At 44.4% G+C, this 27,581-nt stretch overlaps 1 protein-coding gene across 7 annotated transcripts in view; it reads left to right on the forward strand.

Annotated features, from left to right (window-relative positions):
• PPCDC (phosphopantothenoylcysteine decarboxylase) overlaps positions 1-27,581 on the forward strand; it is a 97,177-nt gene that overhangs the window by 65,596 nt on the left and 4,000 nt on the right. For all 7 annotated transcript variants that reach the window (XM_030186662.1, XM_030186654.1, XM_030186648.1 and 4 more), the window contains one exon: positions 26,170-26,338. In XM_030186662.1, the coding sequence (XP_030042522.1) occupies positions 26,170-26,338 (169 nt within the window). The remainder of the gene's footprint in view (positions 1-26,169; positions 26,339-27,581) is intronic.

Raw genomic sequence — 27,581 nt, forward strand, 5'->3', positions numbered from 1 at the left:
AGATGTGAATCACTTGTTTACTCTTTCCAAAAATGCAAGGACTAGGGGGCACGCAATGAAGCTCCAAAGTAGTAAATTTAAAACGAATCGGAGAAAATATTTCTTCACTTAATGGGAGAAATAAGCAGTGGGTTTTCCCCAAGTCCATTATAGGGGATCACCACAGAAACTGTGCTAAAACTATAATCTGTTTAAAGGGCCACTGCTCCTACATAAGTTTTACAGACCAGCAACCATGTGTTAGCTGAATGCATCAGCTTGATTTTTGTTTTTGTATTTGAGGCTAAATTACAATTCCTTTGTGGTAGCTGCTCTTTACTTTTACCTGTGGTGACCACATACTGAGCTCTGTGGGGAAAGGCAGCAGTGTCTGAGTATTAGGGGAAAAAACGTGTATGTATAAATTACATATGCAGGTTCTGTGTAAAAATATTCATTATGAAAATAGATCTCCAATCCTGCTTCTTCTGCTACATGGGTCATAGTTCACATCAGCTGTTTGAACCACAGCATGCTCTGTAGATTAATTTATAGAGCACCTTGGCAGCTGGAGGAGCTGATAAGAGAAAGGTGGTTGGGAAGGTCAGAACCAGAGGAATATGAGTGGAGAGGCAGGAGCAGAAATTCTGGATAAAGGGCTTTTCAAGATAATAGAATGATCATGGTTGCAACTATCTTTATAAACGGTGGTGTTCTTTATATTGATGTGTATAAAAAAGCCTAGCCTAGCTTTAAAATATTAAATGACAGATTTTTTTTAAAATCTTTGTGCTTGAGTCATAATAGCTACATTTTTTTTCTTTCCTTCTCTATTTTGTTTTTCTTTTGCTTTACTTATCCATTTTCTCCACTCCCTTTCTTCATATTTCACTCTCCCTTTCCATGGGTTCCTCATTGTTTTGTTCTGTCTGGGGATAGGACTTGATATACCGCCTTTCTGTAGTTACAATCAAAGTGGTTTACATATTACATACAGGTACTTATTTTGTACCTGGAGCAATGGAAGTTTAAGTGACTTGTCTAGAGTAGAGAATGACACGGGGACAGGGACCTGCAGTAACTGTGGGGATGGGGATGGGGCCAGAGTTTAGAGGGGGGGAGGGCGGGGATGGGGACAGAGCCCATGGGAACGGGGACAAACTTTGTCCCTGTGTCATTTTCTACTTTGAAACCTGTTAATGAACTGGACTGTTATGTTTGATGCAGACGACGATATTTAGATTTTTTGGAAAAACGAACAAACATGCTGGCCACAACTAGCAAAATTTGCATGGGGGATCCTGTACATCCTACTATCAGCACATCTTCTAAGATATCTTCTATTGCAGGAAGGACTGTGGAAGACAGGAGAGGTAGACTGAATCCTGAGATTGTTGATGACTTATTTATCCAGATTAAAAAAACCATAACAGTGCTTCATAGGGCATACAGAACGGATTGTATTTTGTACCCCTGGACATTTTAACATGGATTAGGATTCCTTGGGGTAATAGAAATCAGCTATTGGGGTTGGAAGGGTAGAGGGTGGTGGTGAGGAGGGTTATTATAGCTGCTCGCTGTTGTTATTGCTTTCTGTTTGTAATTTATACACAATAGCTGCACAGCATATTCCTTTTTATACTTTAATAAAAAAATTTAAATATAAAATCATACTTGTTTGAGGCTTCTGCAGATGAGGACAGAGCTCATGAGAGAGAATCGTGGATGGGACTGGGACAGAACCTGCGGGGACAGGGTGGGGATGGAGACAGACCCCACGGGGACGGGGCCAAACTTTGTCCCTGTGTCATTCTCTAGCCTAGAGTCACAAGAAGCTGCAGTGGGAATCAAATCCGGTTTTCCAGGACCAAAGCCCATTGCACTAACTGTTAGGCTACCTTTTTCCCTTCCTGACTTTCACCACCTTTTGTTTTTCCTTCAGTCTGTCATCCTTTCTTCCTCCGTCTCTTCCCTCCAGTTACTTTTATTCTCAGGACACTTAATTTGTAGATAAAAAGGAAATGGAGGAGCAGGACTAGGAGCAACAGAAAAAAGAGGGGCTGTAGGTGTAGAACTTAATTAAAAAAAAACAACCCAAAATTAGCCTGTTCTCAATTTAACAATTGTTTATTAATATATCGATATATGAGGACATACCAAATCTAAGGATAGACAAAGTATGTTCTAACTTCTGGACAGAGGCCAGCTTCTTATATAGGGAATTTGGTATCTTGAACACAAGGGATCAAAAAGTACATAAAAAGATTAATTATTAAGTACATAAGTACATAAGTAGTGCCATACTGGGAAAGACCAAAGGTCCATCTAGCCCAGCATCCTGTCACCGACAGTGGCCAATCCAGGTCAAGGGCACCTGGCACGCTCCCCAAACGTAAAAACATTCCAGACAAGTTATACCTAAAAATGCGGAATTTTTCCAAGTCCATTTAATAGCGGTCTATGGACTTGTCCTTTAGGAATCTATCTAACCCCTTTTTAAACTCCGTCAAGCTAACCGCCCGTACCACGTTCTCCGGCAACGAATTCCAGAGTCTAATTACACGTTGGGTGAAGAAAAATTTTCTCCGATTCGTTTTAAATTTACCACACTGTAGCTTCAACTCATGCCCTCTAGTCCTAGTATTTTTGGATAGCGTGAACAGTCGCTTCACATCCACCCGATCCATTCCACTCATTATTTTATACACTTCTATCATATCTCCCCTCAGCCGTCTCTTCTCCAAGCTGAAAAGCCATAGCCTTCTCAGCCTCTCTTCATAGGAAAGTCGTCCCATCCCCACTATCATTTTCGTCGCCCTTCGCTGTACCTTTTCCAATTCTACTATATCTTTTTTGAGATACGGAGACCAGTACTGAACACAATACTCCAGGTGCGGTCGCACCATGGAGCGATACAACGGCATTATAACATCCGCACACCTGGACTCCATACCCTTCCTAATAACACCCAACATTCTATTCGCTTTCCTAGCCGCAGCAGCACACTGAGCAGAAGGTTTCAGCGTATCATCGACGACGACACCCAGATCCCTTTCTTGATCCGTAACTCCTAACGCGGAACCTTGCAACCTAGGAGCATAGGTTAGTTTACTAATGACTACATACATATGGTTTATAGCCTCTGTGATAGTTTCCTTCACCCCTTGACCATCAGATTACCCATTATATATTAGAGTTATAAATTGCTCACAAGTCAAGATACAAATGACTTAAATGTTTACCTTTCCTAAAGGTCTCTGTGTCAAAAAAACAGTATACCCTTCTATTCACGTTTATGATGGTGAGGTAATGCACATTCAGCAAAGGATCATATAGGTTAGTTAGTGGCATATTCTAGTCTATAATTGGAGCTACAAGTATATTTCTAACAGATAATTTTTTTCCAGTTCCACACAGGCACATTCCATAGTGACATCACTGACCGAGCCTGTGTGCGGAAGCTCAGCTTTAGCTCAGTGAAAGCTTTCTTTGATTTTTCTGAGCCTGTGTGGGGATTCCTGTGCTGTCATATTGCTCCTTCCTCCTCCAGTCTATTCAGCCTGTCAACTTGGGCAGACCCACTGTCCCTCCACATAGGCGCCGACTCCGCGGGTGCTGTAGAGGCTACTATTAAAAACAAAATTACAGAGCACATCCGAGGACATGGATTACTGAGACCGAGTCAGCACGGCTTTTGTGTGGGGAAATCTTGCCTGACCAATTTACTTCAATTCTTTGAAGGAGTAAACAAACATGTGGACAAAGGGGAGCCGGTTGATATTGTGTATCTGGATTTTCAAAAGGCGTTTGACAAGGTACCTCATGAAAGGCTACAGAGGAAATTGGAGGGTCATGGGATAGGAGGAAATGTCCTATTGTGGATTAAAAACTGGTTGAAGGATAGGAAACAGAGAGTGGGGTTAAATGGGCAGTATTCACAATGGAGAAGGGTAGTTAGTGGGGTTCCTCAGGGGTCTGTGCTAGGACCGCTGCTTTTTAATATATTTATAAATGATTTAGAGATGGGAGTAACTAGCGAGGTAATTAAATTTGCTGATGACACAAAGTTATTCAAAGTCGTTAACTCGCACAGGATTGTGAAAAATTACAAGAGGACCTTACGAGACTGGGAGACATGGGCGGCTAAATGGCAGATGACGTTTAATGTGAGCAAGTGCAAGGTGATGCATGTGGGAAAAAAGAACCCGAATTATAGCTACGTCATGCAAGGTTCCACGTTAGGAGTTACGGACCAAGAAAGGGATCTGGGTGTCGTCGTCGATAACACACTGAAACCTTCTGCTCAGTGTGCTGCTGCGGCTAGGAAAGCGAATAGAATGTTGGGTATTATTAGGAAAGGTATGGAAAACAGGTGTGAGGATGTTATAATGCCGTTGTATCGCTCCATGGTGCGACCGCACCATGAGTATTGTGTTCAATTCTGGTCGCCGCATCTCAAGAAAGATATAGTGGAATTGGAAAAGGTGCAGCGAAGGGCGACTAAAATGATAGCGGGGATGGGACGACTTCCCTATGAAGAAAGACTAAGGAGGCTAGGGCTATTCAGCTTGGAGAAGAGACGGCTGAGGGGAGACATGATAGAGGTATATAAAATAATGAGTGGAGTGGAACAGGTGGATGTGAAGCGTCTGTTCACGCTTTCCAAAAATACTATGACTAGGGGGCATGCGATGAAACTACAGTGTAGTAAATTTAAAACAAATCGGAGAAATTTTTTCTTCACCCAACGTGTAATTAAACTCTGGAATTCATTGCCGGAAAATGTGGTGAAGGCGGTTAGCTTAGCAGAGTTTAAAAAGGGGTTGGATGGTTTCCTAAAGGACAAGTCCATAAACCGCTACTAAATGGACTTGGAAAAATCCAAAATTCCAGGAATAACATGTATAGAATGTTTGTACGTTTGGGAAGCTTGCCAGGTGCCCTTGGCCTGGATTGGCCGCTGTCGTGGACAAGATGCTGGGCTCGATGGACCCTTGGTCTTTTCCCAGTATGGCATTACTTATGTACTTATGGGTGCTCGAGCACCCCCAATATTTCACCCACCGGAAGTTCGTTCTCTCCCTCCCTCCGAGTTCCAGGGTTGCCCCCCCCCCTTCGAGTTCCAGGCACCTCCCTCCGAATTTTAAAAGTCATCTTGACTTATCTCGTCGGGGTTACGGCGGCCACAGCAGAGGTAAAAAGCGTGTATGGAAAATTGAAGTAAGCGCCAAGCCTGCACACTTTTTACCTCTGCTGCCGTCCGCCGTAACCCCGACGAGGTAAGTCAAGATGACTTTTAAAATTCAGAGGGAGGTGCCTGGAACTCGAAGGGAGGGACGACGACCCTGGAACTCGGAGGGAGCGGGGGGGGGGGGGGGGACCTGTGGAACATGGAGGGAGGGGGAGGGGACAACCCTGTGGAACGTAGGGGGGGGGACCCTGTGGGACTGGGAGGGAGGGGGGGAGAGAAAGGAGAGAGAGAGAGGGGAGGGAGGGGGTCCTGGAACTGGGAGGGAGGGGTCCTGGAACTCGGAGGGAGGTGGAGGGGGGACATGGGGATGGGGGGGGACGGGAGAGGGGGGAGGGGAGAATGCACCACCTGTTAAAAAAAAAAGAAAAATTCAGCACCCCGAATCATTTTGAAAGGTTGGCTTCTATGTCCCTCAGAATACCACAGAAAATAAGAAAAAAATAACCAAAGGGAAAAAAGGCAGTGATTATTATTAAAACTGAAACTAAAAATAAAAAAAGCCTGCTTGTCAGACTATGGCCACTGCACTTCCAACTTGAACCCCCTAGGTCCAGCAGCTCTGCTATGGCCGGAGGATGGTGTAAAATCCATTATAGTGGCAAATCTTCTACTACATTGCCAGAGGCACTGTAGCACTGCTTACCAATTCTCCAGTCAGCTCTCCTGATTCTTATACAACTCCTGAAGTGATTTGTAAGGGATAGTATAGCCATCTTATAGGAATGTCATCTGACCACCCCCTCCCTCGCAGCCTCCACCATAGACAAGTGGTGTGGGCCAAGACACCATCATTCAGCAATCACCATCACAAGCCAGCTGGGTCCCCAGATCCTTGGCAATCACTCCATTATTAGAAGACATCCACTCACTTTACATCCCCTCTTGTGCCCACCAATGGCAGTTAGTACCGTTGGGTCAGTCTTTTGAAGCTCTGAACACCAACTATTGCCCTCAGGAGGACAAATGCTCTTACTTTAAATTCTTGCAGGAGATATCTAAAGCATTTTCCCTGGGATCCACTCAGATTTCTGGAAGTAAGAAGGGCTTTCACTCAATCCTCCAATCCTGTAGCACTCCTAAGGAAATAACAGAAGCACCAGTCACCAGGTCCTTCAAGATATACAACTCCATATGGAAAACTCTCCTCCCCCCCCCCCCACCCATGTGGAGACATCTAGAACATAAATATAAAGTATCAAGTGCTGAGCTGAACCTCAAGACAGTGCTGCTAATTCTGCATTACCAGCATGTTATGTTAATGATTTGAAGTAGCAAGGGAAAGCGCGGGATACAAATATAATAAATAAATAAAATATCAGAATGGTAGAGCTATTTTACTGAAGTTTTTCCTCCTCCATTAATCAAAATTGAGTACTGTAAGTAACAGACTAGTTGCTTTTTGGTATTTTATTTTTTACATATAGTCTGTTAGCCAAGTTTATCTGGGCCTTATATTCCACTATAACCCCAAATGAGTTAGTACTACTACTACCAATCTATAGTGCTACTAGATGTATGCAGCGCTGTACACATTAAATGCAGGTACTTTCTTTGTCCCTAGAGAACTCACAATCTAAGTTTTTGTATCTGGGGCAATGGAGGGTTAGGTGACTTGCCCAAGTTCATAAGGAGCTGCAGTGAGAATCGAACCCAGGTCGCCAGAATCAAGGCCCACTGCAGTAACCATTAGGCTACTCTTCCACTCCTGTTAGGCAAACAGGTCTAGTTCATTAAGTTGCTGATGTCCTCCCACCAAAATCAGCTGGTGCAACTTCATTTAAACTTGCAGGAATCCACTTGTTGCCTTATATGATTGACATACAACATCTTCAACATGTCTGCATCAGCAGCGGTGACGTGATTTTCTAGCAGATGCTCTCTGCTTAGGAGAATGGTCTCTTTCTTTGGAGATAAGATGCCATTTTTCAAATAAAGGTCCACTACTCTATAGTCAGAGAGCTTCCATCTCAACTGACAGACAACAAAAGCCCTGTACTCTAAGGGTCAACAGATGCAGTTTAAAATACCTTACCATTGCCAGTATTTTCAGCAGTTTTATCCACAATCTCGGAATCAACCATATGCCAGACTTCTTCAATGTCAAACACAGACATGCGAAGAGAACACATCCATAAGAACCCAAACATCAGTCCTACCTCCTTTAGCTGTCAAACTCGGGATTCAAGACATCTTCAGGTCATCTCTCTGTCAGCTGTTTTGGCCTACCACTAACTAGGTCAAAGAAAAATTCCTCTCCACATATCCATTAATCTCTAGCAGGGCCACCGAGAGCCAGATCCGGGCCCGGGACAAGGCCGCCCCCGGGCCCCCCACCCGAAGTCATCGTCGTCGCCGGGCCCCCCTCCACCCACTACTGGGCCGGGCCCTGAACTAACCTTAAACGCCACCTTTCACCACCTTCGCAGCAAGCAGCAGCAGGGCAGACCTCTCCTTCCTTCCGTGCCTCGCCCTCGCGGACGTTACGTCAGGCGAGGGCGGGTCCGAACTGTGGTGGAGCGATGGAGGGCAGGGCCCGGGGACTTTTGTCCCCCCCTCTCGGCAGCCCTGATCTCTAGATTCATGAAAGGACTCATGAACACTCAACCTCCTCTAAAGAATTCTCCCTTACCCCGGGACCTTAGTATAGTTCTTGCTGGACTAATGGAGAGTCCTTTTGAACCACTAAGTACTCCTTCACTCACCTTATTTGGCAAATTGTTTTTTTTTTAGTGGCCATTACAACAGTGAGACGTGTAAGTGAGCTGCAGGCTCTGTTGTGCTTTCGTCCATAAACACAATACTACCACAACAGGGTTGTGCTTCAAGCGCATCCTGAATTCATGCCTAAAGTTGTGTTTAATTTACACCTAAACCAGTCTTTTATTCTTCCAGGTTTCTTTGTGAGACCTCATCCTCATAAGTAAAGGCCTTTCTTCTTACGCTTGATTGCAGGTGAGAACTTATGTAAGACCGCTTCTAAGCACATGCCCTTTACCTGCATCTCTGAATGCATTTTGTTTTGCTATATTCAAGCGAATCTCCAACCACTGGGGGAGGATAGAGTTCTGCAGCTTCAAGCCAAAGTAGCTTCCATTGCGAGCTTCAGAGCAACTTCCCTTGATAACATCTGTAAAGCATCAACATGGTTTTCTGGACATATTTGTGCCACAGAAAACAACCTTGGACAATCTGCAATTTTGCAGCCTTTTTGCTTACTAACTTTCCCAGACGTTCAATGGGCAATATTCCTTCACTTGTGCATCTGCAGCCCACTAATAACCTCACACAACATCTTTAGCTCTAGAATCGCCATTGTGTGCCTACTCCTTGTCTGCAAAGAAAGCAAAGTTGCTTACCTGTAACAGGGGTTTTGTATTGACAGTGGTGGGGGAATGCAGCTACACTCCCATTGCCTTCTAACCTACAAAACAAAAAGTAAAATAGAAGAAAATGAATAAGACAAAAATAAAAAAGTAACATCTGTAACAACTTGCTACGAAACAGACTAAGAGGGGGAGAGATGGTGTGGCAGTGTGTGAACCTCTGTATAGGCTCAAAGGAAGGTTTCTCTGGGCTAAGAGTTCTGGAACAGACTTCCTGGGTGATGTCATCATGGAGTGTAGCTGCATTCGCCAGCTGTCTGTGGAGAACCTCTGTTACAGGCAAGTGACTTTGCTTTCTGTTCTGTACTCCAGACTTCAAATCACATAAAAAAAAAAATATATATATATACAGTGGGGGAAATAAGTATTTGATCCCTTGCTGATTTTGTAAGTTTGCCCACTGACAAAGACATGAGCAGCCCATAATTGAAGGGTAGGTTATTGGTAACAGTGAGAGATAGCACATCACAAATTAAATCCGGAAAATCACATTGTGGAAAGTATATGAATTTATTTGCATTCTGCAGAGGGAAATAAGTATTTGATCCCTCTGGCAAACAAGACCTAATACTTGGTGGCAAAACCCTTGTTGGCAAGCACAGCGGTCAGACGTCTTCTGTAGTTGATGATGAGGTTTGCACACATGTCAGGAGGAATTTTGGTCCACTCCTCTTTGCAGATCATCTCTAAATCATTAAGAGTTCTGGGCTGTCGCTTGGCAACTCGCAGCTTCAGCTCCCTCCATAAGTTTTCAATGGGATTAAGGTCTGGTGACTGGCTAGGCCACTCCATGACCCTAATGTGCTTCTTCCTGAGCCACTCCTTTGTTGCCTTGGCTGTATGTTTTGGGTCATTGTCGTGCTGGAAGACCCAGCCACGACCCATTTTTAAGGCCCTGGCGGAGGGAAGGAGGTTGTCACTCAGAATTGTACGGTACATGGCCCCATCCATTCTCCCATTGATGCGGTGAAGTAGTCCTGTGCCCTTAGCAGAGAAACACCCCCAAAACATAACATTTCCGCCTCCATGCTTGACAGTGGGGACGGTGTTCTTTGGGTCATAGGCAGCATTTCTCTTCCTCCAAACACGGCGAGTTGAGTTCATGCCAAAGAGCTCAATTTTTGTCTCATCTGACCACAGCACCTTCTCCCAATCACTCTCGGCATCATCCAGGTGTTCACTGGCAAACTTCAGACGGGCCGTCACATGTGCCTTCCGGAGCAGGGGGACCTTGCGGGCACTGCAGGATTGCAATCCGTTATGTCGTAATGTGTTACCAATGGTTTTCGTGGTGACAGTGGTCCCAGCTGCCTTGAGATCATTGACAAGTTCCCCCCTTGTAGTTGTAGGCTGATTTCTAACCTTCCTCATGATCAAGGATACCCCACGAGGTGAGATTTTGCGTGGAGCCCCAGATCTTTGTCGATTGACAGTCATTTTGTACTTCTTCCATTTTCTTACTATGGCACCAACAGTTGTCTCCTTCTCGCCCAGCGTCTTACTGATGGTTTTGTAGCCCATTCCAGCCTTGTGCAGGTGTATGATCTTGTCCCTGACATCCTTAGACAGCTCCTTGCTCTTGGCCATTTTGTAGAGGTTAGAGTCTGACTGATTCACTGAGTCTGTGGACAGGTGTCTTTCATACAGGTGACCATTGCCGACAGCTGTCTGTCATGCAGGTAACGAGTTGATTTGGAGCATCTACCTGGTCTGTAGGGGCCAGATCTCTTACTGGTTGGTGGGGGATCAAATACTTATTTCCCTCTGCAGAATGCAAATAAATTCATATACTTTCCACAATGTGATTTTCCGGATTTAATTTGTGATGTGCTATCTCTCACTGTTACCAATAACCTACCCTTCAATTATGGGCTGCTCATGTCTTTGTCAGTGGGCAAACTTACAAAATCAGCAAGGGATCAAATACTTATTTCCCCCACTGTATATATATGAGGCAGTCCTGGAAATAGGAGATAGTTTAGATTTTAAATAAATTCTTGATAATTTAGATTCTGTCTTATAAGGAATTCTGATCTCTGCTTATTTTAAAATATGTTTTATTCTGTTTAATTTTTAATACTTTCTTTTAATTAATAAGTTCTATTTCTCCCTGTAAAATATCTTTTCAATTCAGTGTTTACATCTTTGTCTGACTTTTCAAGTGATATTTTCTGCAGTTTAAGAGGTCATCTGGTTTCAATTATCCACATTCCTAGCTAGTTCTGTGTATGAAGCTAAAGGTGAAAGAGGTCAGGAAAAGTCAACTCTTTTCCTTGATTGATTATAGCTAAGTGTAGGACTGGCCCCTTAATGAATGCCCCGAGGGGTTACAATTACTGATGTCCATAAGTGTGAATTAGAATCAGGGATTGCTAAATAATAGAATCTGAGAATTTAATAATAATAAAATGCAGGAGATAGGTGCCGCATTGTCTAGTTTGAGAGGCCCAGGTCGTAGGTCAGTTTAGGAAATATTTGAAACCTGTGTAACTGATATTGTAAGTAATGTGTAGAGATAATTAGTTCAAGACAGGGTAATCAATCTATTCCTTACCATCTGGTGAGAAGGTAGGGGCTAGAGGGGTTTAGAACCATATATAAATGAGAACAGAAGCTGCTTAAGAAAGAGACAAGAGCCAAGAGAAGGAGAGGGTTAGCGCTGATGTTCTACTTTGTTTGCTGGCAAATAAAGAAGACTTTTCTCTTATTCTGGTGTGTGGTATTTGACTCCTGAAGTACCACAGATTCTGCTAACAATAGTGGTAATTCCTGCATCATATATATATATATATATATATATATATATATATATATATATATATATATATATTGAGTGGAGGAGTGGCCTAGTGGTTAGGGTGGTGGACTTTGGTCCTGGGGAACTGAGGAACTGATTTCGATTCCCACTTCAGGCACAGGCAGCTCCTTGTGACTCTGGGCAAGTCACGTAACCCTCCATTGCCCCATGTAAGCCGCATTGAGCCTGCCATGAGTGGGGAAGCGCGGGGTACAAATGTAACAAAAAATATATATATATACACAAAACAAAATTGTTATAGACATCTACTTACTGTTGTATTTTTTTTAGTAAGGAAATGCCTTGCCCCCCCCCCCCCCCACACACACAATTTGCACTCAGTGCACAGGTGTCTTTCAATCATCGGCATAAAAAACTTCAGTAAAACATCTTACTATTTACTTTTTCAAATGTTATAAACCATGAATTAGTGAAAACAGTTTAACATCTTGGAATTGTTCCACAAGCCATGCTTATGGTGGCTGACTGTTCACAGTGAACACAGAAGTGATTGAGAAAGTATAGAGATCCACTGAAAGTTCATGAAGCAGCAGTGTGTTCACTGAGAAACATTTGCCACTGCATTAACTAATTCATGGACTATAACATTTGAAAAAGTGAACAATAAGACATTAGCGTTTCATGTTTTATAGAAGGTTTTATGCTGATGATTGAAAGACACCTGTGTACTGAGCGTGCAGATTATGGGGCAGATGCTTTTCCTTCTGAAAAATACAACACAAAGCAAGACTTCTGTAACATTATTTTTTTCTAGTGTGTTCTTTTTTTGATGTGAGTTGCAGTGGCGTAGCCAGAAGTCAATTTTTGGGTGGGCCAACAGGTTGGATGGGTGGGCACTAGACAGTGGTGTGCTGGTAAATGTTTAACAACAGGCTCTCTCCCCGGTCCACCTGTGCACCTCCCCTCAAAATTGCACAGCTGGCTATAGCTGGGGAGAGAGCCGGGGGGTGGGGGGGGGGTGGGAGGCAATGCATTACTCTCTCCAGGAAAAAAAAATTAAATGATCCCAGGTTCCAATCTAATTCATGTTTATTGTGGGATAAAATGCCATAAATAAGTAAATTAAATATAAACTTTTAATGTTGAGCACCTGATTCTCAAAGTGGACATATTCCAAACACTAAAATGAAAATAAAATGATTTTTTTCTACCTTTGTTGTCTGGTGACTGTTTTTCTGATCATGCTGGCCCAGTATCCGATTCTGCTGCTATCTGTCCTCTTAACTCCATTTCCAGGGCTTCCTTTCCATTTATTTCTTTACTTTCCGCCTTTCTTCTTCATTTCTTGCCCTACATCCGTAAGTAAAAGCTGGGTCCTCTGCAGACGACTGTCCAGTGGATCTAGCTTCTGCCTATTTTCTTCATCCATGTGCAGTTTTTCTCCTCTCTTCCTTTTCCCTCATCTCATCTATTCTCCTTCCTCACTCTTCCATCCTCTCCATCCATGTCCAGCATTTCTTCTCTCTCCCTTCCCTCTCCTCCATCCATGTCCAGCAACCCTCCTCTCCCCTGCCCTTCCCTCCATCCATCCATGTCCAGGAACCCTCCTCTCCCCTGCCCTTCCCTCCATCCATCCATGTCCAGGAACCCTCCTCTCCCCTGCCCTTCCCTCCATCCATCCATGTCCAGGAACCCTCCTCTCCCCTGCCCTTCCCTCCATCCATCCATGTCCAGGAACCCTCCTCTCCCCTGCCCTTCCCTCCATCCATCCATGTCCAGCAACCCCCCTCTCCCCTGCCCTCCCCTCCATCAACCCATGTCCAGCAACTCTCCTCTCCCCTCCATCCATCCATACCCAACAATTCTCATCTCTGCCCTGCCCCTATCCATTCATACCCAGCATTTCTGTTCTTGCCCCTGCCCCCCTCTATCCATCCATACCCAGCAATTCTGTTCTTGCCTCTGCCCTCCTCTATCCATCCATACCCAGCAATTCTATTTTCTCCACTGTCCCCCCCCCTCCAGCCATCAGCGATTCTCCTCTCTCCCCTGCAATTCCCTCCCGCCCTCTTCTCCCCCCAAAAATGTACAGTGGAAGCAGGCTGAGCTCCGTTCCTGCATCTGCCTCCCTCTCCCAGACGCTGCCTACCGCCACCATGATCGCAGGATCTACCTCCCTCTGTCTCTCAGCACTCATCAGCAGCAGTGCAGCGCCGGTAGAGAATCATACAAGCTGCCTCCTAACCCGGAAGCGTCTTCTCTGCCGCGTCCAGCCCCAGCAGAAACAGGAAGTTCTGATAATGGGGGCGGAACGCGGCAGAGAAGACGCTTCCGGGTTAGAAGGAGGCAGCGTGTATGATTCGCTACCGGCGCAGCTGCTGATGAGTGCTCAGACGGAGGGAGGTAGATCCTGCGATCGTGGCGGCGGTAGGCAGCGTCTGGGAGAGGGAGGCAGATGCAGGAACGGAGCTCAGCCTGCTCCCTCTGCTCCGCTGCCTCCACTGCTGGGTGGGCCTGAACCCAAACTGGGTGGGCCTAGGCCCACCCGTGGCTACGCTCCTGGTGAGTTGAGCTAAGACTGGCTCCAAGTCCTCAATATTTGCTATTGTCTTTCCCTCAGACTGGCTAAAGCACAATACCCCTTCAGCCCTGGCTCTTGTGCCCCAGAAATGAAGCCCCTGCTCTTGTAACCTGCATGAACTGTTGTTGCCCCCTTTGTTCAGTTGCTAGCCTTCTCTGCTCCAACTGTCAGCAAATTTTTCCATTGCCAGATAAACACCAGTGGCTGCATCTCTCCAGCCCCGTTACCCTCCCCATCATCCCACTCCATGGACATTGATTTGCTTATCTACAACCCCTGCCCTAGCAAGCAGCAATCTCCAACAAACTTACCTCATTTTCCACCCTATCATGCACTCCCTTACAGCAGTGGTTCCCAAACTTGGTCCTGGAGGCACCCCAGCCAGTCAAGTTTTCAGGATATCCACAATGAATATGCATGAGGGAGATTTGCATGCAGTGGAGGTAGTGCATGCAAATCTCTCAAGAATATTCATTGTGGGTATCCTGAAAACCTGACTGGCTGGGGTGCCTCCAGGACCAGGTTTGGGAACCACTGCCTTACAACCTCTGCAGACATCATCTGACTCCTTTCTCTCATCCAATTCCATAGGCATCAACCTCCTGCTGTATTATCAGACTGTTGAAGTATGCCCAGCACTAGCCACGCCTCCCAACCACCAGCCCCCCACCCCCGCCGCTCTGCCACTAAGATCCTCAGAAGCTTAGCGGAGATTGGGTGGCAGAGCTGGTGGGGGGGGGGGGGGGCTGGTGGTTGGGAGGCGTGGCTAGTGCTGGGCAGACTTCTACAGTCTGGGCTGTGAAAATGGCAGATACTAATCAAGGTCAGGTATACACAAAAAGTAGCACTTATGAGTTATCTTGTTGGGCAGACTGGATGGACCGTGCAGGTCTTCCTCTGCTGTCATCTACTATGTTACTATTTTCCTCACCCCTGATTTTGTTGGCTTCCTGCCTATTACCAATGGTATTCCCCATCCTTACCCTCACCTTCTACCCTGACTGCTAGCTTCCCAATGTTCCTTTTGCCTCCAATACTGTACAACTCCTCTTGAGAGTAGGGTTGCCAACTAGATCCAGATTCGCCTAACAGGGTTGATCCAGTCCTGGGCTTATCCCAAATGCATGCAGAGACTTGTAGTTCTGATTTCCTAAGAAAGAAAAGCAAGGCTACAAATCCCTGTATGCATTTGGGGTAAGCCCAGGACTGGATCAATCCTATCGGGCAAATCTGATTCTAGTTGGCAACCCTAATTGAGAAGCACATGGTATGGTGTCAGTTTGTCAACTTGTGAGAATTTAAAACCACACACCATGTTTCATAATAAATGGCATTATGCAAAGTGAGAGCAGATTGGAAATAGCTACAGGAACATCCACCTCTAAAGGAAAGTAAGCAAGCAGCTAGGGTGAAGTAAGGAATGTGACACATGGCTGTTTCTTCATGATGCAGAATATAAGGAACACCAGACTTTAGTTATAACTCGGTGGTGGGCTTAATTAGCTGTGCTCATTGTATGTGGTGGTGGAAGGTGAGGCCACAGAGGAGCTGAAGTTACTTTGCAACTCTTTCACAGAAGCAAAGGGAGGGATCAAATAACGGGACATGAGGGGATTTAGAAGTAAAGAAGGACAAATTACGATAAAATGTAATTACTGCATAGGTAGCAGGAGGTTACTTAGACTAAAGGTTAATAATACACTAGGGCCTGGCACAATTCCCTGAAGTCTGTGGAAAATAAACTGTACCAAAAAGCCTGAAAAGAAATTTACAAACCAGACTGGCTTTATTTTATTATTTTTAGCTGTTCAATACAGGGCAGAATTCTGTGAGACTGGAAGAGGACAGATGTCTTGGCTTTCAAACTACAGATAATAAATCTCTGTGGCATTATTTTGTGTTTTGTATTTTTAAAGGAAAATTCAGCTTACATTTTTTGAAGGGAGGGGTTTGAATGATGCAACTGAGATGGGTATGAGCAAGAGGGAGTAATTATGAGGGTTTAGAATTAATAAAAGGTAATGTAACAATTACCAGACACAATGAGTTAGATGTTCAAAAGATCCAGGTTCCTATAATGGAAGTTAAGCATATAGATCTTCTAAGTGAAAATTCCCCATGTTTACACTTTAATTTTAAGTGCCTAAATTCAGGAAGCTAAAAGTAGAGGAGTGTGGTAAAAAAAATGGAAGCTAAAAAAAAATGGGTGGGGAATTTAGGTGGTGGTATATTGGGGAAGAAATTTAAGTGGCTAGCACTAATATTCAGTACTAGGTGCCCAATTAAAATGGCTCAAACCAGGTGCATTATCCTAAATCTAAGTGCTGTTCCTATGCCACATCCTTGATTTTCTCCCCCCCCCCTCTGTCTTTGAACCAAAATCCCATTTCTCTTACTGCCTGATACATGAAGATCCTGCATGACATACCCTATCCCTCCCTCACACTAAGTTCATCTTTGATCCCCTTTCCTCCATCCATCTGGAACCCGCACTTATGATCCTGGAGAGGCTTTCATCATGGTGGAAAGGAGGGATGCGATTTCCTTTTTGCCAGTACCGCCGCGTACCTACACTGAATAACTTGTCTTAAATTTAGGAAAATTTTCAGCTTAAAATCTCTTAAATCTAAGCTGTTTGGATCTCATTATTGATAAGTCAGTAAAACCTGACCGTTAGGATGGTTAGTGGTAACTTGTTTTTGGTATAATTAGATTGAGTTATTGTGAGACTCATTTTCACATCACTTAGATATACATGGCAACTTATGTATGCCTAAGTGTTTTGAAAATGAGCCCCTGTATTATTTTAGCATTACGCTGCAGTTATATATTGTGCTGTAGATCCCAGTCTGGGGACTTCATAGACGTATAGCCTTTACTGAGCAGAGGAAATGTTGCTTTTCAAGGATAGTTGCCTTGTGGCACAGAAGATTGTGTAATTCTGTGACCCTGAGAGCAATGTCATCTGGAGCATATGCTCCTGATAGTGTCTGTTATGGCGGTAAGTTCAGAGTGTTTACAGACAAAAGAGCAATCCATGAAATCCTTAACAATGAATCAGATGGAGGAAGGATGAAGCTTCAGCAGTTTTGAAGACAAAAGGGATGTAGTGGGAAAGAGGATGGGACTTGATATACCGCCTTTCTGTGGTTACAATCAAAGCGGTTTACATACACTATACAGGTACTTATTTTGTACCTGGGCAATGGAGGGTTAAGTGACTTGCCCAGAGTCACAAGGAGCTGCAGTGAGAATTGAACCCAGTTCCCTGGGATCAAAGTCCATGGCACTAACCACTAGGCTGCTACTCCACATCGCATGTAGCCCTGGGTATCATGTTTTGCATACTACTGAACCAGTCTGTACCTTAATATAATATTTGAAGTCTTGGGAATAGAGGATTGGTGATGAGGCAGAGCCATGATACCCAGAGGCCTTCAGCCAAAAACCTGCACAAAGGTGGTGGATACATTATAGTCTTTGGGGTTCTTTGCTGAGGACAGTGCCCTTTGGTAGGTGCATCTACAGCTGAACAACCCTCACTGAAATTTGTCACAGTGTTGAGACATTTGCATGATGATATGATTGCCACTCTCCTTTTTACATCTGGACTAGGGTTAAACAATATTTTGTAGTCATCCTTCCCTGGTTCACCAGCTATCTGACTACCATCATTCACCTTCTTTGAAATTATGTACTTCTCAATGTCAACATCCAGTATTGTTACTACTACTTATCATTTCTATAATGCTACTAGATGTACGCAGCGCTGTACACTTGAACATAGTAACATAGTAGATGACGGCAGAAAAAGACCTGCATGGTCCATCCAGTCTGCCCAAGACAAACTCATATGTGTATACCTTACCTTGAATTTGTACCTGTCCTTTTCAGGGCACAGACCATATAAGCCTGCCCAGCAGTATTTCCCGCCTCCCAACCACCAGTCCCTTGAAGAGACAGTCCCTGCTCGACAGAACTTGCAATCTAATTAGGACAGACAAACAGGACAAACAAGAGATAAGGGAATATTAAAGTGAGGATGATAAAATAAGGGTTCTGAATAAGTGAATAAGGTTTAGGATTTAAAAGCAGGATCAAAAAGGTGGGCTTTTTGCTTAGATTTGAAGACGACCAGAGATGGAGCTTGACGTACCGGCTCAGGAAGTCTATTCCAGGCATATGGTGCAGCAAGATAAAGGAACGGAGTCTGGAGTTAGCGGTGGAGGAGAAGGGTGCAGATAAGAGAGATTTACTCAGTGAATGGAGTTCCCTGGGAGGAATGTAGGGAGAGATTATTATTATTATTATTACATTTGTACCCGCACTTTCCCACATAATGCAGGCTCAATGCGGCTTACATAGTAATTTGAAATAGTAAAACAATGTAAAGTTGGGCTTAGTAGTGTATGATAAGTTGAGCTAGATAATATATGACTAGGATAAAAGAGGGTAGACAGGATAGGATAGTGTAATTTGGGAGAAAGGGTAAGAAGGGATAAAATTAAGGAGAGATGGAAAGAGGAGAAGGATGGGAGGTTGGTATTTAAGTCAGAACAGAATTGGGGGTGGAAGTTAGCGAGATTAGGTTGGGGCATTTGGGTAGGCTTGCTTAAAGAGATGAGCTTTCAGCATTTTTCTAAAGGACAAGAAGTCGATGAGAGTGGAGAGGTACTGAGGAGCTGCAGAGTGAATGCACTTACAGGTCAATAAGAGGAGTTTGAACTGTATGCGGAAACAGATAGGAAGCCAGTGAAGTGACTTGAGGAGAGGGCTAATATGAGCATAACAACACTGGCAGAATATTAGTCGTGCAGCAGAATTTTGAACAGATTGAAGAGGAGAGAGATAGCTAAGTGGGAGACCTGGGGGAAGCAAGTTGCAATAGTCTAAGAGAGAGGTGGTGAGAGTGTGGATGAGGGTTCTGGTAGTGTGCTCAGAAAGGAAAGGGTGAATTTTGGTGACATTATAGAGAAAGAAATGACAGGTTTTAGCAGTCTGCTGAATATGTGCAGAGAAGGAGAGGGAGGAGTTGAAGATGACCCCAAGGTTACGAGCTGATGAGACAGGAAGGATGAGAGTGTTATCCACAGAAATAGAGAATGGGGGAGGAGGAGAGGTTGGTTTAGGGGGAAAGATAAGAAGCTCAGTCTTGGTCATGTTTATGCTAAATTCTTGCTTTAACATCCTCTTTCAATCTTCAACTGTGCTCCACTGCCCCCACTCACCAGAATGGCCACTGCCTTGATCTTATCCTCTTCTCAAACTGCTCACTCTCCAGTTTCTGTGCCTCAACTCTTCCCCTCTGACCATCATCTGATAACTTTCACACTTAAACACCCTCCTCCCCAGTCCCGTCCAATCTTAACCAATACATTTAGGAATCTTCAGGCTATTGACCCTTCTACCCTGTCCTCCAATGTTTCAAAATCTCTTCTCTACCACTATGTTATCCAAGTCTGTCAATGAGGCTGTCTCTTCCTATAATACTATTTTCTCCTCTGCTCTGGATACTCTCGCGCCTCCCATTCCCCGTTCTGTAAAACATACCAAGCGCCAGCCTTGGCTGACCTCTAGAATCCGCTACCTACGTTCCTGTGCCCGCTCTGCTGAACGCCTTTGGCTGAAATCCCGTGCCCATACTGACTTCATACATTTCAAATTCTTGCTGACCTCCTTCCAGTCTGCTCTTTTACTTGCCAAACAGGACTATTACATCCAGTTGACAAATTCTCTTGGCTCAAACCCTCAACGTCTCTTTGCCACACTGAACTCTCTCCTCAAAGTGCCTTCACCTGCAACCCCCCCCACCCCCTTCACTTTCCCCCCAGACTCTGGCTGAGTATTTTCATGATAAGGTTCACAAGATTAAACTTGAATTCTCAACCAGGTCACCTCCACCTACTACTACTACTACTACTATTTAGCATTTCTATAGCGCTACAAGGCGTACGCAGCGCTGCACAAACATAGAAGAAAGACAGTCCCTGCTCAAAGAGCTTACAATCTAATAGACAAAAAATAAATAAAGTAAGCAAATCAAATCAATTAATGTGAACGGGAAGGAAGAGAGGAGGGTAGGTGGAGGCGAGTGGTTACAAGTGGTTACGAGTCAAAAGCAATGTTAAAGAGATGGGCTTTCAGTCTAGATTTAAAGGTGGCCAAGGATGGGGCAAGACGTAGGGGCTCAGGAAGTTTATTCCAGGCGTAGGGTGCAGCGAGACAGAAGGCGCGAAGTCTGGAGTTGGCAGTAGTGGAGAAGGGAACAGATAAGAAGGATTTATCCATGGAGCAGAGTGTACGGGAAGGGGTGTAGGGAAGGATGAGTGTGGAGAGATACTGGGGAGCAGCAGAGTGAGTACATTTATAGGTTAGTAGAAGAAGTTTGAACAGGATGCGAAAACGGATAGGGAGCCAGTGAAGGGTCTTGAGGAGAGGAGTAGTATGAGTAAAGCGACCCTGGCGGAGGACGAGACAGGCAGCAGAGTTTTAACCGACTGAAGAGGGGTGACTAAGTAGGAGGCCAGCAAGAAGCAGATTGCAGTAGTCTAAACGAGAGGTGACAAGGGTGTGGGTGAGGGTTTTGGTAGAGTGCTCGGAAAGAAAGGGGCGGATTTTACGGATGTTGTAAAGAAAGAAACGACAGGTCTTGGCAATCTGCTGGATATGAGCAGAGAAGGAGAGAGAAGAGTCAAAGATGACCCCAAGGTTTCGAGCTGAGGAGACAGGGAGAATAAGAGAGCCATCAACAGAAATAGAAAACGGGGGGAACGGGGAGGTGGGTTTGGGGGGGAAAATGAGAAGCTCGGTTTTGGTCATATTTAATTTCAGGTGGTGTTGAGACATCCAGACAGCAATGTCAGAGAAGCACGCTGAAACTTTGGTTTGGATGCAAGGTGAGATATCAGGGGTAGAAAGGTAGATTTGGAAGTCATCAGCATAGAGATGGTAGGAAAAGCCATGGGATGAGAGTAATGAACCAAGGGAAGAAGTGTAGATAGAAAAGAGGAGGGGACCAAGAACAGAACCCTGAGGTACGCTGACAGGCAGAGGGATAGAAGTAGAAGAGGATCCACCAGAGTGAACACTAAAGGTGCGGAGGGAGAGGTAGGAAGAGAACCAGGAAAGGGCAGAGCCCTGGAATCCAAGTGAGGACAGGGTATCGAGAAGTATGCTGTGATCGACAGTGTCAAAAGCCGTGGAAAGATCAAGAAGAATGTGGATGGAATATTGACCTCTGGATTTAGCCAGTAATAGGTCATTGGAGACTTTAGTAAGCGCAGTTTCGGTTGAGTGGAGAGGGCGAAAACCAGATTGTAGTGGGTCAAGAATAGCATGTGAGGAGAGAAACTCAAGGCAGCGGCGGTGAACACGCTCAAGTAATTTGGAGAGAAAAGGAAGGAGGGAGATGGGTCGGTAATTAGAGGGACAAGTAGGGTCGAGTGAAGGCTTCTTAAGGAGAGGTGTGACCACAGCATGTTTAAAGGCAGCAGGGACAGTCGCAGTGGAAAGTGAGAGGTTGAGAATGTGACAGATAAAAGGAATAAGAGCAGGAGAGATGGCATTAAGAAGGTGGGTGGGAATGAGATCAGAGGAACAGGTGGTACATTTTGAGAAAGAAAGGAGAAGTGTAGTTTCCTCAATAGTAACTTCAGGAAAGGGAATGAGGGGAAGGAGAGAGAGGGGAACGGACTAGTGGAGGGAGAGGTGGTGAGGTAGAGAAAGCAAGGTTTATCTTTTGAACCTTGTTGTGAAAGAATTCAGCAAGGGTCTGAGGAGATAATGAAGGGGGAGTTGGGGGAGGGGGCACCTTGAGGAGAGAGTTCAATGTGGTGAAGAGAAGTCGAGGATTAGAGCCAAGAGAGTTGGTCAGTTGGATATAATAATCCTGTTTGGCACGTAAAAGAGCAGATTGGAAGGAGGTCAGCATGAACTTAAAGTGTAAGAAATCAGCAAGGGCCCGAGATTTCCGCCAGAGGCGTTCGGCGGAGCGGGTACAGGAAAGTAGGTAGCGGATATTAGAATTCAGCCAAGGTTGGGGATTTGTACGCCTTACAGGGCGGGTCATCAAAGGTGCAAGAGTGTCTAAGGCAGAGGATAGAGTATTGTTGTAAGAAGAAACAGCCTCATCGAGAGACGTGGATGGTGCCACAGTAGAGAGGAGGTTTGAAATATGGAGGATAGAGATGAAGGGTCAATATCGTGAAGATTCCTAGATAGATAAGATAGGACGGGACTGGGAGGGAGGAGATTTAAGTGTGAAAGTTATAAGATGGTGATCAGAGGAGTCCATTCTCTCAACCCTCAAACCCCTGCCTCCTTTTCTGAAATCACTGAAGAGGAAACAACACATCTTCTTTCCTCCTCGAAACTAACTACCTGTTCCTCTGATCCTATTCCCACCCATCTACTTAACACTATCTCTCCTACTGTCATCCCTTTTATCTGTCATATCCTCAATCTTTCACTGTCCACTGCGACTGTTCCTGATGCCTTGAAACATACCGTAGTCACACCAGTCCTTAAAAAAACCTTCATTGGGGGTAGTTAGGGTAGGGGGGGATCTATCATCATAAAATTGAAAAAGTTTGAAGTACAGTAGATAATTGTTATAGCATTGATACTTATTTAGTGCTTTTTATTAATGCGTACTCTGTGTTATGTTGAATACAATTGTTCCAGTTTTGCATTGTGCTGAGCTGAGTATGCTTTGTTTGTATTAACAATGCTCAATAAAGACTTCTATAAATTAAAAAAAAAAAAACCTTCATTGGACCCTACCTGTCCTTCCAACTATCGCCCCATCTCCCTCCTCCCTTTCCTATCCAAGATACTTGAATGTGCTGTTCACCTCTGTTGCCTTGACTTTCTTTCATCTCAAGCTATCCTTGATCCAATTCAATCTGGCTTTCGCCCCCTTCATTCAACTGAAACAGCGCTAGCTAAAGTCTCCAATGATCTGTTCCTGGCCAGATCCAAAGGTCTCTATTCTATCCTCATCCTTCTTGATCTGTCTGCTGCTTTTGACACTGTTGATCACAGCCTACTCCTTGATACGCTGTCCTCACTTGGATTTCAGGGCTCTGTTCTTTCCTGGTTTTCTTCTTATCTCTCCTGGCGTACCTTTGGATCCTCCTCTACTTCTATCCCACTGTCAGTTGGTGTACCTCAGGGATCTGTTCTGGGACCTCTTCTTTTCTCCATCTACACTTCTTCCCTTGGTACCCTGATCTCATCCCATGGTTTTCAGTATCATCTTTACGCTGATGACTCCCAGATCTAGCTCTCCACGCCAGAAATCTCAGCCGAAATCTAGGCCAAAGTATCAGCCTGCCTGTCTGACATTGCTGCCTGGATGTCTCAGCGCCATCTGAAACTAAACATCTAAACATGACCAGTATTAACTGGATTGGAAGCTCTTCCATCTTGTTTTATACCACAGGTGATTAAGAGATCGAAGCGGGATACATGGTGAAAGAAAAGAGGAATCCTAGTGTTATGAGTACACGTAAGGACACAAGCAAAGCTATACTGTATCAGACCAATGGTCCATCTAGGCCAGTATCCTGTTTCCAGCTGTGGCCAATCCAGGTCACGAGTACCTGGCAGAATCCCAAGGAGTAGCAACATTCTATGCCACTGACCTCCCAGATATAAGCAGTAGCTTCCCCGGGTCTCCTTATGAACTTTATCTCCAGAAATTTCTCCAACCTTTTTTTTAAACCTAGCTACAGTGTCTGCTTTTACAATGTCTTCTAGCAACAAGTTCCAGAGCTTAACTATGCATTGAGTGAAAAATATTTTCTCATTTGTTTTAAAAATATTACTATATAACTTGGCACGGCTGTAATCTTTGAAAGTAAACAATTCACATTTACCCATTCCACTGCACTCAGGATTTTGTAGACCTCTATCATATCTCTCTTATTTTTCTATTCCTTTCCTAATAACTCCTATCATTGTTAGCTTTTTTGGCCATCGCCACACACTGAACAGAAAATGGAGTGCAAGAAGGATCTGTGCTGGTGCTTTTTAACGTATTTATAAATGATCTGGAAATGGTAACGATGGCACAAAACTGTCTGGACCTTGGGAGGCTGGAAGATTGGATATCCAAATGGCAGATGGAATTTAATGTGTACTAGTGCAAAGTGATGTGCATTGAGAGTAATAACCCAAATTATAGCTACTTGATGTTAGGTTCAACATTAGGTGTCCCCGCCAAGGAAAAGGATTTAGGTGTCGCCATAGACAATACAGTAAAATTTCCTGCTCAGTGTGTGGCAGCAGCCAAATAAAGCAAACAGGATGTTAGGAATTAAGAAAGGATTAGAAAATAAAATATCATCATACTTCTTGTGTAGCCCTATGGTGAGACTGTACATTGAGTATTGTGTGCAGTTCTGGTCACAGCATCTCAAAAAAGATGTAACTGGGGAAGATACAAAGAAGGGTGACCCAAAATGATTAAGGGAATGGAAGAAGGGTGACCCAAAATGATTAAGGGAATGGAATGACTCTTATACAAGGAAAGGCTAAAAAGGTTAGGGCTATTCAGCTTAGAGTTGAGACAAGTGAGGAATGATGATAGAGGTCTATAAAATCCTGAATGAAATGGAAACAGGTACTTGCAAAGTGATTGTTTACTCTTTCAAAAACTACAGAGACTTTCATGAGGGGATACGCCATGAAGTTGAATAGTAGCACATTTAAGTGCTGGAGGAAAAGTCTGTAAACTTTTAAAGTAGATTGGGGAAAGCCACTGCTTATCCCTGAGTGGCCACTGTTGGGGAAAAAAAAGATACAGGGCTAAATGGACCTTTGATCTGACCCAGTAGCGCAACTGTTACGACTTACCAGAGGCCTTCAGTATAACCATCATTGTACATTGTGAATTCCTACTGTGAAAACTGAGCAGTCATAAGAACATAAGCATTTTCCATACTGGGACAGACCAAAGGTCTGTCAAGCCCCAGGATCCTGTTTCCAACAGTGGCCAACCCAGGTCATAAGTAGCTGGCAAGATCCCAAAACAGTAGAATACATTTTATGGTGCTCATCCTAGAAATAAGTAATGGATTTTCCCCAAGGCCATGTTAATAATGTCACTATATATTTCCATGAATACGCTATATGCAGTGAACTCCTATTTCCTTTAGAACTTAGATGGTGAAATATTTTTTATTTGGATTTTTGCTCACACCTTTTTCAGTAGTACCTCAACATTCAGGTACACTGGGTATTTCTCTGTCCCAGGAGGGCTCACAATCTAATTTTGTAACTGAGGCAATGGAGGGTCAAGTGACTTGTCCAAGATCACAAGGAGCAGCAGTGGGATTTGAACCGGCCAGCTCTGGATTGCAAGACTGGTGCTCTAACCACTAGGCTACTCCTCCATAATTCCCACACTGCTGCAATATCAATTTTTCCTTTTATTTTCTCTGTTGCTGGCTTGTACTCAAATGCCTTTTTATGTCCTTATTTCTGAAATGTCCTTTTTTAAATAAAATATATGCAGTTTCAATTGTGGACATACTACGTTCTTATCCGTACTTCACTCTCCATGCATCTTTCATACATCACATTTGTTAGTCTGGACCCCAGGGTGTCCCAATGAGGATCAGACTAGCCCTGGATTAAAATTGATTCATATTAATGAGACTGGCTAAATAATACGAGCTTTCAAAAACTCAGAATCTTAGTATATAAAAATTGGTAGAATGTGTGTATATCCACTTACTGACAGTGTAAGCTAAAAATGACGACTCCCCCCCCCCCCCCCCCCCCCCCATATGCACATTTCTCTGTACTTACCGTATCCAAGTCTGATCTTATCCCTGGATTCTATATATGATGCTCAAAATTGTGCACACAATGTAATTGAGGAATTTAGGAACTTCTACCCCATGATCAGAGATAATTGCGCTGCTTAAATTTGCATGCATTATCTCTGATCATAGGTCTAATAGTTTAGAGCGCTGTTTGGAACCGCGTGGGGCTTTTGACCATCTGCCTGTCAGTGCCTTTCTAGCCAACTGTCCTTTTTTTTTTCTTTCTCTCTCCCTACGTCAGCACGAATAAGCCAAAACGACTAGAATAACAGCAGCAAAGACCTTATTAGAGTCCAAGCAGCAAACAGGCTAAGCAACTCAAGTTAGGTAACACAGGTTGCATGCATCAGAGCTAACTTCCTGTCTTATGTCCTTTCTTTTTTCAGACTTGTGTTGTTCGTGCTTGGGATTTAAGAAGGCCTGTACTGTTTTGCCCAGCAATGAACACTGCCATGTGGGAGCATCCAATTACTTCCCAGCAGGTGGCAAAGCTAAAGGACTTTGGCTACACTGAGATCCCTTGCGTCCAGAAGAGATTAGTGTGTGGGGATGAAGGTCAGTCAGAAGTGACTGTTCTTTTGAACTGAACTTAATAACATAGTAGCATAGTAGATGACGGCAGAAAAAGACCTGCACGGTCCATCCAGTCTGCCCAACAAGATAAACTCATATGTGCTACTTTTTATGTATACCTTACCTTGACTTGTACCTGTCCTTTTCAGGGCACAGACCGTGTAAGTCTGCCCAGCACTAACCCCGCCTCCCAACCACCAGTCCCGCCTCCCACCACCGGCTCTGGCACAGACCGTATAAGTCTGCCCAGCACTATCCCCGCCTCCCAACCACCAGCCCTGCCTCCCACCACCGGTTCTGGCACAGACCGTATAAGTCTGCCCAGCACTATCCCCGCCTCCCACCACCGGCTCTGGCACAGACCGTGTAAGTCTGCCCAGCACTATCCCCGCCTCCCAACCACCAGCCCCCCCTCCCACCACCGGTTCTGGCACAGACTGTATAAGTCTGCCCAGCACTATCCCCACCTCCCACCACCGGCTCTGGCACAGACCGTGTAAGTCTGCCCAGCACTATCCCCGCCTCCCAACCACCAGCCCCCCCTCCCACCACCGGCTCTGGCACAGACCGTATAAGTCTGCCCAGCACTATCCCCCCCTCCCAACCACCGGCTCTGCCACCCAATCTCGCCTAAGCTCACTTCGATAGGAAACACTTAGTGTTAATGTGTCATTGTTATCTAGTCTTCTCTCACACTGTCCCCTGGATATTACACTACTACTACTATTACTTATTTCTATAGTTCTACTAAATGTATACAGCATTGTACAGAAACATGTAAGAGACATTCTCTGCTTAACAGAGCTTAATCTTTTCAAGACAGAAAACTGGACAAACGGCATTCAGGGCAAGAGTGGGTATTCTTGTTCTCATACAGGTCAAGAAAAAAAGTGTAGGCCAGTGTAGCGTTGTCCATACTGTAGTGTGTTTGCCCAAGCACACAACTGGCAAAGCTTTCAGTTGAACCTAAAGAAAATCCTACTGACACTGATATTCATCAGCTTATCAATTTAAAGAGTTTATTATTTAATAGCACCTGGGGGCTCCAAAAACATTTACTGTTAACTGGTCTAATGGTTAGAACACTGAGCTGTAAGTTGCAAGAAATTCTGGGCCTATCGCATTATTTTATCTCTGATGGTTCTGCTTGGTAATCAAGGTGCTACAAATGCTAGTAACCAAAATTAGTACCAAACAAGGGGATCTAATACAACTCAGCCTTGCA

Source organism: Microcaecilia unicolor, chromosome 1, assembly GCF_901765095.1.
Source record: "Microcaecilia unicolor chromosome 1, aMicUni1.1, whole genome shotgun sequence".
In the NCBI taxonomy this organism is placed as follows: Eukaryota; Metazoa; Chordata; class Amphibia; order Gymnophiona; family Siphonopidae; genus Microcaecilia; species Microcaecilia unicolor.